Source organism: Nannospalax galili, unplaced genomic scaffold (assembly GCF_000622305.1).
Source record: "Nannospalax galili isolate Female #2095 unplaced genomic scaffold, S.galili_v1.0 scaffold1791, whole genome shotgun sequence".
NCBI lineage: Eukaryota > Metazoa > Chordata > Mammalia > Rodentia > Spalacidae > Nannospalax > Nannospalax galili.
This window is the reverse complement of record NW_008329033.1, coordinates 248,796-264,091: the sequence shown is the minus strand read 5'-3', so window position 1 is coordinate 264,091 and position 15,296 is coordinate 248,796. Positions and strand designations below refer to the sequence as shown.

Genomic DNA, 15,296 nt, shown 5'->3' with positions numbered 1-15,296 from the left:
CCCTCCTCTCCACTCCTCTGCTCCCCTCCCATCCTCTCCCCTCCCCTCCTCTCCACTCCTCTCCTCTCCTCTCTATTGCTCAGTAGCTTTGTTTTTGAAATCTGTTTCTAAAATTTTGTCAGCAATATAATTCAAATGATCAAGAATATCAAACTCATTGCTGTGTATGCAAGTAAAATAATATTTAACTCTCCATAGGCTTTACCTGTTTACATGTGAGAAATTCTCAATATTGAATAAGGTTCTGGATAGCAGCCTGAACTACTAGATAAAGTATAGGACTTTGTTGTTGTTGCTGCTGTTTTTGTATCAGACATACAGGTCTGAGTTCAAATCCCATTAAGAGCTCACTTTTCATCTTACCAATGTTGGTTGTATACCCTTGGTTTAAAAATTCAGTCTATAAGTCTACTTTATTTTACTTTACTAGAAATATAATGTCAATTAAGTAATCTACTTATCTAATTTAGGATTTATTCTTTGAAACCTGGTGTTGAGATGAATTAATCATAGAAGTACTTAATATATTTGGGTTACTTTATAAATAGCAATGGTGGGGGCTGGAGAGATGGGTCAGTGGTAAAAGAGCACTGGCTGTTCTTAGAGAAGACCCAGATTCAAATCCCAGGACCCATGTGGCAGCTAACAATCATTCATCTCTCCAACTCAAGTTCCAGGCGATCCTACGCCCAAGACCCTCTTCTGTCCTCCTAGGGCACTGCACAACATGAGTGCACTTAGACATGCAGGCATAACACTCATATGTAAAAATTAAAAAATCATAAATAACAATGCTATTTCTATCGTGTACATCAGATATTGAAATTAAAGAAAGGAATAAAGAGTATTTTGAAATTTTGGAAAAAACAAAGGATGATGTTTGTGAATCTTTTCTCAGCTCTGTTCTATAAAATTGTTCAAATCTCATAAGTATAAATGCAATAATAGAATTCACAAAGTTAGTTGAGTCAATATTACAGAAATTGATTTATTTCTGTATCAATGAAGTAGCTAAAATTGAAAGGCAGAAAAATTGCCTTGAATATATGATATTACAAAGAACTATTATATAACATTTTAACTCAAATATCACTGGGAAAAGAAATATTCTATAAATATTTTTCAGAGTAGAAAAAGTAACTTATTTTACAGAGTAGGGACCTAAAATAATCTACGTGTGAGAAACTCACTGGTTGCAAACAACTTCAAACTCACTGACCTAGGTGAGCCCATTAAAAAGGAACTCTGGGCTTTTCCATTTCTAAATCTCTGGAAGGAGAATTTGCCTTGCATTCTACAAAAGAAAGGAATTTTCTTTTACTTGTAAAAGAGTTTTGTAAGAATGCTAATCTAAAGGTAATGTTTTGGGGCTGGAGAGATCACTCAGCAGTTAAGAGCACTTAGTACTCTTGCAGAGGACCTGGATTCAATTCCCAGCAATCATATGGCAGCTCATAACCATCTGTCACTCCAGTTCCAGAGGATCCAGTGCCCTTTTCTGGCCTCTGTAGGCACCAGGCAAGCATGTGGTCTATGTACATACATGCAAAACACACATACACATAAAATAAAAATAAATAAATCTTTAAATCAGAACACAACTGAAGTATGTCTAGACAGGTATGATTAGGGCTATTAGAGATGAGATGCCTAGGTGATACTCTTTAGATATCCAGTAGAAGTTGGCACAAAGTAAGTAACTCATTTATGACTAAATAGCTCATAAAGATTTTTTCTGAGTTGCCAGGGAATCCACACAGATTGGGATAACAAGATTCACTGAAGTCCAGGTCAGTAGTTTACTATCACACCGGTGGGGAGCTATCTTCTACATCTGGTGATAAACATCCTAATGACCCCACAATAGACATCCTCAGTCTGACAATCACAGTCTCAGAGTCCATAGTAAGTAGTTGTTAAAGCTCTTGGTTATGGCTATAAAATACTTGTTCTTCAAGATAAGCTGACAAACAAAAAACATCAACTTTTCTATGACAGTAAATGGAAAAGTACAGAAATTAAGCATGACCTTTATTTCATATGAATATCTTTTTTTTGTTCGTGGTAACATGTAAATATTGTATATCGTTCTTGTTTCTAAAATGAAGCAAAACAAAATACTCATCCAGTACAAGCATTCTCAAACGCTCTGTGGCTATAGCTTCTATCCCTTAAAGGTTTCCATTGTAATTTGTCATGTATTATATTCTTCAAGATTTAAACCAAAGGGGATGAAAATGAGCTGTTTTTAATTGCTTTATTTCATGAACTCTGGTTAATTCTGTTGTCTCTCTCCTACTCGCTAAAAGGCTCTCAACAAGATCACTGGGTATCTCTTTATTGCCAAATTTATGGATACTTTTCAGCTTCCCTGGTATTTGGTCCCATGGCATTTAGCATTCTAGAAGCTTCCCTCCTTGGCTTCAATAATTTCCTGTTTCCTCCTTGCTCTAGTCACATTTTTTAGTTTTCTTCTTTTCTGAAACACATTTAGATAGTGTATTCTCTTATTGGGTGCCTAGCTTTATCTTTGAGTGATCAATTCCACACACAAAAAAAGCTTCAACTATATACCGTGGCTCCCAAGTCTTTAGTTTCAGATCTCATTTATGAGTTACTTTGTGCCAATGTCTACTGGGTATCTAAAGAGTCTCATACAAGCCTGTAATCTCTAACAGCCCTAATCACACCTATCTAGACGTATTTCAGTTTGTTCTGTGTCTGGATGAACTTTACTGTCACCCACATGAAGGCCTCAGCCCAAACCTGTGTGGCTTCCAAGAAGCCCCTCCCCCTTCCATGGCTTTTAGGAAGCACCTCTCATTCTGTCCTCTTCCCTGTATCACTCTCATCCCTATTTAAACCTCCACTATCTCTCTTGGAAGTTGTTCACTATTTATTTATGTGGATGTTTAGTAATTTATTAAATTAAAAACAGACTTGGGCCCTGGCTTTAAGCATGGGAAGTGATATAAAAGACAATTAGGAAAAATGAACAGCCAAGCTGGCTCATGCAACTGTCACACACATAGGAAGGGAGGCATGTGCTATACATTGTATGCTGCCATGTGGAGCTTCTCACTGCTCATGCCGTTGCCCAGTTCTGCTCCCCCTCTTGCCCACTAGTGCTTCTCATCCACTGATTCCAAGAACTTCCTGCAAGTTAATATCAGCTAAGTCAGTTCAAACTCACTTAACTCTTTGATTTATGTATAGCACTGTGCCTTTCTAGATAGAGTCCCTTTGAATGGAGTATTTGTTTGTGACAGACAGGGTCTCCCTGTAGCCCCAGCTGGCCTGAAACTCACTGTTTGGTCTGGATCTCACAGAGATCTGCCTCCTCTGCCTCCTGAGTGTTGAGATTAAAGGGGTGTGTCACCATGCCTGGTTGTAAGCTCTGTGTTTTATCTCCACCACAGCCCTGTTAAGAACATGCAAGACAGGGCTATAAAGAAATTAGGTTTCTGTGCAGAGTAACAGCTTCACACTGATATAAGGCCAGGAATCTAGGAACAAGGCATCTGGTTTCCGTCTTTGCACCTGGAAAAGCTATCTTTGTGCAAATTTTGATTTCTTTGACAGGTAATTAAGAGAGAACCCCTTTTAAAATTGCTAAATGATTTAACTTTTTATGCATATACTTTCTTGTTTGTCAGCTAATTTTCAAAATTTATGGTTTAAGAGTTTTGTCTGGTTTTTTTTGTTGTTGTTTTAAGGGGATTTAGTTTATGTTTTGGCTTAAAAAAAACAGAAGTCTTGTCTCAGTTTTTGACGTGATTTTGCTTATTTTTGTATTGCAAGTATCATTTTATACATCTTGATAATCTATTATTCAGTGCATAAGAATTCATGATAGTTAAGTCATTGTTTATGGTATCATTTATCAATATAAAATATCTTTCCATCAGATTCAATAATCACTTTATAATCTCCTTTGTCAGATGACTGTAATAACATTTTAGTTTTTCCGAAGAAAAATTTGCCCTTTATGTGTTTTCCTACTCTATATTTTTAAATATTTATTTATTATTGTGTGTGCCCGATGTGTATGCATGGATGTGCATGCCATAGTGTGTGTGTGGAGATCAGAGGACAGCTTTGTGGAGCTGGTTCTCTCTTTCCACTTTTATATGGATTCTGGGGATTGAACTCAGGTCTCCAAGCTTGTGCAGCAAGCCCTTTTAGCCACCTAGCCATCTTACTGGCCCTCCCCATTCTTATTTATGAGTAGTTTTCTCATAAAAATTCTACAGTTGCCTTTTTCATTTTTTAACCAATTTTTAAAAACGTGTTTGTCTAGGAAGAGTTTAACCTATTCACATTTCATATTTTTGTCAAGTGTCCATCATGTTTCCCTTTATTAATGCTTTCCTGTCAACTTTCATTTTTCTTTTGCTCTTGTTAAATTGGAGGATTTCTTTCTTTGCTTCTGGCCATCAAAATGTATACAGTATGGAGTTCTATGATATATTGCATTTGATTTGAATTTAAGCCTATATTCTCTCAACAACATCAAGAATTAAATAGTATCCATTAGCTGTTTTGATTACATATTGCTTATTTGGCAACCTGTGTTTATTATACATTAGTATTTTTTCTTACTCATTTTGGAAAAGTGAAAAATGAGAGTTTAAAAGAAGAAATAGCAGGTGGAATTTGTGCTCATCACATACACACACACACACACACACACACACACACATTACCTGGTGTCATGTAAATTTATCATCATCCTCTTTCTAGTTCTCATTTAAGTTTCTGTATTTCGTGCAGTGGTTTTCTCATCACGGTACATTTAGAGGGTGAGTACCACTTTGTGATGAACTTTTTCCTTTGGGGACGGGGAGGAGAAAGGTAGCTGTCATGTTTCCACTCCAGTTTATACTGTGCAACTGTCTTCACATACATTTCTTTGCTTGAGCTGCATAAAGAGCTCTCGATATTATGCTCACTTTCAAAGTTCAAGCTCAGGAAAGTTAGTAGCTGTCCAAGATCCCAGGACACCAGTGCTCTATCGTAAGCCCAGAGTGTGGAGCCCCACTGAAACTCTGACCCAGGTTGTCTTCATTGAAGTACCGCTTCCTGTACTCATGGTGTAGCTGCTCTGAGCATGTGTTGAAGTGTCACTCGTGGATAGTTGAGACAGTGGGGCCTGGCACAGGACAGAGACCCAGTTCATTGTGGTTGAATGAGGAGTGTCTTCAAAGCTAGAGGCAACATTTTTCTGGTGTCCAGCAGGGGGCTCTACTCAAACAATGGAATCATGCTTCCCTTTGGGTTAAACCATGAAGGCAGGCACAGTTTGAGAATTTCAACCACAAAAGTCAATTTTGGAAGAAGCATGATAGGAAGATGAAGGAGATACTTTTTGAATTGGTGGCCGTACTGTATTTAAATGCTTTCCAACAATAGGTTTTACCCAGTTAAAATGCTCCAACGTGTTCTCTATTAATCAATCCACCCAGAGTACATTCTAATTTCACAGTAATTGAAGTAATTAGCTTAGTCATTCATTTAACTTTAAGGATTCTTCTATCCTTACTGTCTTGGGTCACCTTTGTCCCCTCCTTTGACTTTGGATCCTCAGAACATCTCTATAGAGGGCATTGTACCTGCACCCATCCCTCTATGGGAGGTGACCAGGCAGCATAATCTCGGGGGACACTATGAGATCCTCTTTTAGAGGGAGAGGTTACCTCTTGTTAATCTTTATGTCTGGTAACTGCCCTATGAACAGCACTGAGTTAGAATTAATTCTAAACCTTCAACTAGGATCCAGTCCAATGTTGGAGTGGACGATCAAATCAGGTATCAGATGAAGACTACTATTGTCCTACTTCAGATAATAGAAGAGTACGGGAGGACTGGAGATTATTCAGTACACTTTCCCTGACAGATTACCCAAATTGTGGGTATTATGTTGATTTGTTGCTTAATTGATTGCTTGAGGTAAACTCTCAGGCACAAGCAGGTTAGATCATTATTACCTATAGTTCTCCTTTATTAATCTTAAACTTTATGCTGCTTGAAAGTAAAGAGGGCTACATGAGAGACAGATTTGCCAATTGTTTAATCAAAATGGTTTAATAGACATCTTTGATACTTGAAGGTTATCACAGAATCAGTTAATCATTTTAGATGAGTTCTATCACTTGTCAAAACATAGGAATGAAACATATTCCTTCCTCCTGAAGCTTTTATTCCCATAAATTGTAGGACTATTGCCCCTGTAGTCATTATGATTCCAAATTAAAAAGCACTTGCTAAAGCATTGGAAAATTTTAATATTGTTTTTATACATACTATATGAATGCATATCATTATGAATTATTGGTTTTCTCTGTGTGTATTGTAAGGGCGATCATGTGTGTCAACAGCATTCATGTGGCAATCAGAGGACACCTTTTGGGAGTCAGTTTTCTCCTCTTATATAGGTTCTAGAGATTAAACTCAAGTTGCCAGGGTGAAAGATAACCTGTATGAACATTTATCTCTCCAAAATACCCACCTACCAGGAGCAGTCCCTTCGTGGAGGCTGTTGGCTGTGCATGTATATGTGCAGGTTCCCTCTTGAAGCTCATTTGATCCTTTCTGTGTTTCAGTGACCTATGGCATGATGAGTTCCAACGTGTACTACTACACCCGGATGCTGTCACAGCTCTTCCTAGACACTCCAGTGTCTAAAACAGACAAAACGAACTTTAAAACTCTTTCTTCAATGGAGGACTTCTGGAAGGTATTTCAAATAACTAAAAGTACTTGTCTCTGAAAATTATTCATATGGTGTCATAAATTGAATTCATGAGTGTCTTCAGTAGACGTGAGATATTGTGAATTACATTAAATTATTCAAAGTTACTGTTTCGTCCCTTGGTATTTATTGAGAACCTTGAAAGTGTCTTGCATAGAACTGAATTTTTCTCACCTTTATTTAATCCCTATAATGATCTTATCAGGTAAATACCAATATTGTGCCCTAATTCTTAAATGAGGTGAGATTCAGGATGCTTACCTGCCTACAGAGGAAAAGAAGAGAGCTTTTTCCATCATGACTACAGCTTTATGTAATTATTATTCAGTCGTTCTTGAGTCAATAAATGTTGTTTGAAAATGTTCTATGAAACTCAAGAAGGCAGTTTGAGTGTCATATGTTAGTTTGCTTTCAGTGATTTGTGTCTTTGTTGACAAAGTGCCCCCTCCCCCAGCTCCTGTAGAGGTCTGCTGCTGTAAAATTCAACCCAGCCTCTTCCCCAGGTGTCATAAGTTCCAACGATAGTAGATGATAAGCAGGCAGTAGTGTCTCCCTGGGGAAATAGGTTGTAGACTTCTTACTAAACTCGGAGATTAGAGCTCTTAATTTTAAACATAGAGAACACTGGGTCACTGCAACCTTTTAATATGTAACAACGCTTGACATTAAAACCCCTATTTGCATAATATTGACCTTTCCCCAGCTCAGTGTGGCAGACCTCTCTTGATTCCCTGGTGATACATGGAGAAGTAACTAGATCTGTTCTCCCTAGAGGAGAAGCTTCTTGTGAAAACAAGAGACTTCTCACATACACTGTTCCATCATAAATGCCAAAAGACATAGGGTGGGGTTGGGGCTACTAGTAAAATAGTCTAGGTATAAGAATTAGATTTGAGCTAAACTTTTAAGTGTTCTTATTAACCTTTGCCCAAAACTTACTTGTAACCTTGGTCTCGGGAAATGGTACCAACAGCTTTTGTAGCTAACAATGAATAAACTTGGAGGTAGATTGTTAAAAAACAAAACAGAAAGGATCCAGTACAAAAGGTAATTGAATTGAGACTCTTGCCTTTTCACCCCGAGTTCATGGTTATGTGGGGTGCTGTTTTGATAAGGGGAAGTGGAGCTAATAGTCTTCATACATTTGTGAAACACACCAATCTCATAATATGTAATCTTAAAACAGAAAATCAAAGCTGCCATTTATTAAGTATTGACCTTATGTCAGGTTCACCAACCACACAAAAGATAGATTTGCCAAATGTGGAAGCCCAGGTCAGAGAATCCTAAGGGTTAGTAAAGTTTTAGTCACGCAAACACTCCAGGCAGGAGCAAGAGAGCTGTGGGGCTTGAAACTTTTGCTTTGATTTTTAGACAATGTCTCATTATGTAGTCCTGGCTGGCCTTGCACTCACTATCTATACCAGGCTGGCTTTGAAGTCACAGAGTCACACCTGCCTCTGCCCCCAGAGTGTTAGAATTACAGGCCTACTACACCTGGCTAAACACCTTCTTTTGTTTCAGTTCACAGAAGGCTCCTTTCTGGATGGCCTGTACTGGAAAGCACAGTCCAGCAACCAAACAGAGGCTGACAACCGAAGCTTCATCTTCTATGAGAACCTGCTGTTAGGAGTGCCACGTCTACGCCAACTCAGAGTCAGAAATGGATCCTGTACAATACCTCAGGACTTAAGAGATGAAATTAAAGAATGCTACGATGTCTATTCAGTCAGTAGTGAGGATAGGGCTCCATTCGGGCCACGAAATGGGACTGCGTAGGTGTCTATGATGCATGGCCAAAGGGTGACATTCATTCATTCATTCATTCATTCATTCTCTGACAGCTTCACCAAAAAGATACCTCTAGTCCCTCTTCAGTGCTTATGTGGAAGCCTGGGTCAAGGTGACCTTTGTTTCTCATTTTTTCTTAACTTTTGTCCTACTTTTAGTTTCTATATGCATATTCTGAAAAGGCCAAATTGTTGACCATACAGCCCAAGAGAAAGAAATGATCTGAGCCTTTGGAGGTTTTGAGTAAGATGCTTCAGTATTATTTTATTGGTCCAATAAGATTGTCCCCTAAATTATTTATTATGTTTCTGGTTCAGAAATTTCTTAGTAGCTCTTACAATTATGTCTTTGTTCAGAATGCAGTTATTTAAAGTGTAAATTTTGGGGGCTAGAGATATGGCTCAGCAATTAACTTCTTGAAGAAATCATGTGTTATGTTCCTGGCACCCACATCACAACCTCATTATTTCAGTTCCAGGGAATCTGATGCCCTCTTCTGGCCTCTTTGTCCACCTGCACACACATAATGCACATAAACTCATGTAGGCGTGCATACACACACACATACACACACACACAAAAAAAAGAAAAACACACCTCCCAGTCAAGAAAACAGGGTCTCCCTGTAGCCCCAGCTGTCCTGGAACTCACTGTGTAGACCAGGCTGGCCTTGAACTCACAGAGATTCGCCTGCCTCTGCCTCCCAAGTGCTGGGATTAAAGGTGTGCGCCACCACACCCAGCAAAAAAAAAAAAATTGTAAGTAGATTTTTTTCTCTCACTGTTGTAATTTTTTTTTCTCATCCTTTTTTCCTTTGTTTCCACATATTCCTCCTCTGCCCTCCAGAATATTGTTGAACTGGCATACAAATTCATAACTCCTTTTCTATATTTCAGACAATGCTTGCTTCTTAAATATTGAAAAGAAACTTTTAAAAATTGTCATTGTACATGGTGCTGTCTTGCATGAAGACACTTCACACGGTATAAACTGAGCACACGACCCTACCCTGTACCTCTTTTACACCTCCACCCTCTAATTAGCATCTCTGTTCCCCTATAGCAGGCAGTGTAGTTAGTGCAGAAGCTGCCCTCAAACTTCTCTTGCTGGTGGAGCGTCTGACCTTTTGGTTGGTCTTTCACTTGTACCAGAGATGCTCCACTAGTGTACGCATAGGTGTACCCAGGGCCAGAGCAATGAGTAGTGTTGTGGGAAGATGATCCAACCAAAGCAATCTGTACAGGGGATGTGAAGTACAGCACTGAGGGACCCCTTCCTGCCCTGGTCATGCCAGTCTCTGTCACAGCATCCCCCACCTCAGTACACACACACACACACACCCTCACACCCTCACACCCTACCATCTACACAGAGGTGGTCTTGATCTTTTTCCAGAGGCTAGGCTACTGTTCCCAAATAAATATACCTTCCATTTCCCTCTTAATGCCACCACACTCACTACACATGGACCCCCAAATGGGAGGGATATGAGTCTGCAGTACTCATTACCAAACTGAGGTCAATAATTGTATCAAGTTTCACCAAGAAAGCACATAGGAAGAATTGTGTCAAGAACACCATTTATTACTTATTTATCTTAGAAGGAAGTAGCTATCTTTGTCATTGTGACAAGTCTTTCACTAATTTTACTTGGGTTTTTTTGTTGTTTTTTTTGTTTTTTAATTAGATGGATCTATACGAGTGAAAAGGACTTGAATGGGAGTAGCCACTGGGGAATAATTGCAACTTACAGTGGAGCTGGTTATTATCTGGATTTGTCGAGAACCCGAGAGGAAACAGCTGCTCAGATTGCTGGCCTCAGAAAAAACTTCTGGCTGGACCGAGGAACCCGAGCGACTTTCATTGACTTTTCAGTGTACAATGCGAACATTAACCTGTTCTGTGTGGTCAGGTATGTACTGCGGACTCATAGCCCTCCCATTTGGGGGTAGTTATCCAAATATCCTTTTCTATAGAAAAGGCCAGGGGAAAACACCCTTCTTGCAGCTGACTAGAAGAGGGTGCCAGGGACCCAGGTTGATACCAAGGGAGGGATGTTTCTAATTAAACATTAGAAAATGTTTAATTATAGGATGTCTTTAGTTTTGGTTTTTTTTTTTTTTTTTTCACTTCCTCCCTAGACTCCAAGGCTGAATGTCAGGGAAATTACTCCATTTCTTCCTAAGTTCCTGCAAGTGGTTGACAAAGCAGAGCCTTGTAGAACAGAGATTCCTTGACAAGCAGGGGCCACTTGCTCCCTCTTGCGTTCACACTAAGACTGAACCGAGACCCACTGCTTTTAATATTCTTCTGAGATTCCAGCTGTCACTGAGATACTCTGAAACAAAGAAAAGGAGGGAAGTTGATGGTGAAGAGGATTTCCCATTTTCTAAAGTCCCTGCTTTGACTTGGTCATTGTGAGAGCCTGCGTGTATCTTACAAGCCACTGTCCACTAATAGAGGACATTGTGATGCCAAATACATGGCCAAGGACGTCTAAAACTCTAAAATTATAGAGCTAGAGAATCTAATTCTAGTTTAATAGGAAGACAGTTCTAGCAAGTGAATCATTGAACTTTCTCAGTGTGAAACCAACACTGTAAGAGAATTCCTCAGTTCCAGTATAGTGAGACAGTAAAAAAGTCTGTGCTAAGAGTGTGAACATAAAACCTAAACATAGTACCATAAAATAGTATGGTACTATTTCAGACAGTAGATGGGTATTGGGTATCTGAATTACAAGGCCTTGGCAAGAGGAGAAAACTAGCAAACTAAAGAGCTAATTAGATGTTAATTACTGAATGTATTGATGAGGCAGACCCTATCTTTATATTATAATTACAAAGTATATATCCTACTTTCACCCTGATTATGAATGTTTTTAGCGCATGACTTGTATTTATTTAGGCTCTTTTCTGTTGTCTGGCAATGGCTTGCATTCAATAGAAGTCCTAGAAAGACAGGATGTTTAATGTCAGGAGGAAGGTGGGTGTGTGCAAAATCCCTTTAACTAAAAGAAACAGAATCCCAACTCAAAGCAAAAAGACCAAAAAGAGAGAGAGAGAGAGAGAGAGAGAGAGAGAGAGAGAGAGTTTTGAGGAGTTTAAATATCAGAAGAGCAGTAGAAAAGAACATTGGACTGGCAGTGGTCCTTTGGGGTGGGAGTCTTAGGAGGTTTATGTCCTTTTATAAACTATGTTCCTACTAGTATGCAGCTAGTGGTCATGATTGAAATGATTTCTCACTAGTTTTAGGAAACTTGCAGTAGCAGTATTAACTGTTCTTTTTGCAATGCAGGTTATTGGTTGAATTTCCAGCAACAGGTGGTGTGGTTCCGTCTTGGCAATTTCAGCCTGTAAAACTGATTCACTACGTCACGACTTTTGATTTCTTCCTGGCAGCCTGTGAGATAATCTTTTGTTTCTTTATCCTTTACTATGTGGTGGAAGAGATACTGGAAATTCGGATCCACAGACTACATTATTTCAGGAGTTTCTGGAATTGTCTGGATGTTGTGATTGTTGTGGTAGGTTGGAGAACGATGCCCAATTCCCTGCTATATTTCCCCTCCTGTATTCTAATAGCATGTTAATTGCAGTCTTTGATCTCCATATTGTGATTCTCGGTACCCCCTGAGGAAAACATAAAGTTTTCTTTCTTTTCTATCAAATTCTGTCTCATACTCATTTTTCTGATTTTGCAAGAGAAACCTTCTTGATTATGAAATGGACATTCTTATTGAGCTTGGGCTTAACCACCCAAATAAGCGTAATAATGCAGTAGTTCAGATTTGGTTTTGGCATACTACGTAAGATGTGCAGGATAAAACTGTGGGGTTTTTTTATAATGATACTTCTCTTCAACTGTTCTTAAAAATAATTTATTTTTACGTATATGTCAAGTTATGAGAAGAAAAACCGTCTTGAAATTTTTTTGGCTAAAGAGAAAACCTCCTACAAGTTAGAATTCTAGTTTTAGCAAATAGTCCAGCGGGAATAGGCTTTAAGTTGTATCCATTGAAGTTATATCCGTTGCTTCCTTCCAGAGGACTTGGTAGAAAATGAACTTGTATAAGCTTTTTCTTCTTCAATAACAGATGAACTTTTGTCTTTTTAAGTGTATAGCAGTGTGCCTAACTGTCATATGTTTTACCATTCTGTTCAGCATAGTTGCGTCATGTATTATTATGTGTCCTTGCTTCCCACTCTCACAGCACCCGGATGACTCTGAAATCTTGGAAGATGCATTAACCCATGAGCATTCCTTTTCTGTCATCCTTCCTCCTGACAGTTACTCTTTTTCCTCATCTCCAGCTCAAAGATTATTTAGCTTTGTCAACCACTTATATTAAAGCTTTGTCAAATATTATCCATTAGAATGTGTGAGGAAACAAACACTTGAGACATGAGAAATAAACGTGGGCATATATGACATAGGAACAGTGATAATAGCAGAAATAATAATAGTATAGTGGCTTACACTTTAGGGACTAGTATGTGTTAGGCACATTTCCAAACAGTTTTCATAAAGGAAAGCTTGCTTAATCTCTACACTAACTCTCTTATCTGCTCTGCCCTGCCTAATTGATTCATGAATATATATGCTTCCACTTGAAATAAAAATTGCTACAGACTGTACACAGGCCAGGACCCACTCGACCTGCATCTTCTCACCATTCATGATGTTCTTACAACATCGCACAGTTCACACAAGTCAAGGTAACTACTTGAGGCACACATTCCTGAGGTATTACTAATGGGCAACATTACAAAAAAGATTCAGTACTAAAGAAAACAGGGAAGGAAACAAGTGTGAAATAATTTTTCATAGTATTTCTGCAGTCAGTGATAGCAGAACACCATCCACATATATTAAAATTACTCTAGAAAATAATGTTTGGACTTTAAAGATGCAAAATTACTTTTGGCTTTTATGTATTTAATTATTTAAGTTATTGAAAATAGTGGTAAAAATTAAAAAGCAAGTTCTATATGGTCATTAATTATAGGCATTTAAAATTTTGGGGGATTTTTAGTTTTTTTTTAATGTATATGAGTGGTTTGTCTGCATGTATGTAAGTGCACCTATGTTATGCAGTGCCCATAGAGGCAAGAAGAGGAAATAAGATCCCCTGGAATTGGAGGTATAGACAATTGTTAGCCACCATGTGGGTGCTAGGAAGGAAACCCTACTTTCTTTACAAGAGCAGCCAGTGGTCTTAACTGCTGAGCCGTCTCTCCAACCCTAGTTATAGGCATTTTTTTAACCAAATGCTTTTCATATCACCAAGACTAGTCAGTAGGATTCAAGATTATTTAATACCTATCAGTGCAAAAGGTAACTGCATACCTAAGTTTATTGTATATATTCACAATATTTGTATGTGTTGGTGTAACATATATCTATAAAAACATATACCTGCATTGAATTTAAAAGAGTAAGATAAAAATTAATTCAAATAGAACTCTGTCTTTTAGCATTTGACTGTATTTTATTTACTACATACACTGTAAGTATATAATACATGTTACAAAAAACAGTAAAAATTTAACTGTCAGGGCTAGAGAGATGGCTCAGTAGTTAAAAGCACTGGTGGTTCTTGCAGAAGACCCAGGCTTAGATCCTAGCACCCACATAACAACTAACATAGCAACTCCAGTTCCAGGGCATCCAACACCCATTTCTGTCCTCTGCAGGCCCTGCATGACACAGGTGCATTTACACACATGTAGGCATAACAACTCATACACATAAAAATAAATACATCAAAAAAATTTTAAACTTAACTGTCAAGAAGAGTGTTAAAATACAGTGGTTCATGTTCATATTTTATTTCAAATTGGTTTCCTTATATTTCAAACCATTAATATGCTTTCTAGCCACCCACCTACCCATAAATTTTCATGGTTCTACCCATACTCCTATGAACTGCACCATACACTTCCTTGAAGACCCTTGGGAAATTAGCTGCAGGTATAGAGGTCCAGTAGGCTCCACAGCCACGACATTTTTCAAGTCCCTCTTTGAACACTTGTTTCCCCTAGCTTTTAATTTTACTTTAATCTGTAGTGCTGTTAAGACTTAAATCAAACAGTTGTGCTTTCCTCAGGATGAGTAAAGGACTCCCTCACCCCATGTCTCATTTGAGACATTGGTTGGCTGAGCAGGAAAGGGCATTCTTTCTGGTCACCTTCAGAAGCACCCATACTCCACTGGATTATCAAAGCTCATGAGAAAAATACCATTTTTTTTAATCCAACTGAAATTTAAGTCTACCTAACATCTGAAAATCACTCTGAAATTGTTTCCCAGTTTGCTTCTCCATCAAATATGCTGAAGTCTCTCTCCATGCATATGTCAGTCAGCCACTTGTCCTGGCCAGTTATCTTTCAAAACAAGTAGAATTGCTGTTAAAAAAAAAAATTTAGAAGTCTAAATTCAAATAACAAATAATGTTGATTGCTTTGCCTTACTACATGAAATGATGTCATTTATTCAACAAAGATGTCCTACTGTGTACTAGCCTGCACTGCTCTGGGGATTAAAGATAGGATATGGGAATATACAAGACAACGAAAACCTCTGCCCTCCTAAAGTCAAGTTATGGTTTGGTGAGAAAGATCTTTTGTAGAAAGAAATGAGAATTACAGAGAAAGACCAGTGATTTAACAACACACATACTCTCAAAAATCTCCATTCTCTCCTATCATTCCCTATTTTGGAAGAAAACTCCGAGGAACGTTAATATGTTGCT

General features: G+C 38.3%; 1 protein-coding gene across 1 annotated transcript in view; it reads left to right on the top strand.

Moving 5' to 3' along the window:
- Pkd2 (polycystin 2, transient receptor potential cation channel) overlaps window positions 1–15,296 on the top strand; it is a 50,901-nt gene that overhangs the window by 20,447 nt on the left and 15,158 nt on the right. The window contains exons 3-6 of the mRNA XM_008830178.3: window positions 6,603–6,736; window positions 8,276–8,526; window positions 10,230–10,454; window positions 11,840–12,068. Of these exons, the coding sequence (XP_008828400.1) occupies window positions 6,603–6,736; window positions 8,276–8,526; window positions 10,230–10,454; window positions 11,840–12,068 (839 nt within the window). The remainder of the gene's footprint in view (window positions 1–6,602; window positions 6,737–8,275; window positions 8,527–10,229; window positions 10,455–11,839; window positions 12,069–15,296) is intronic.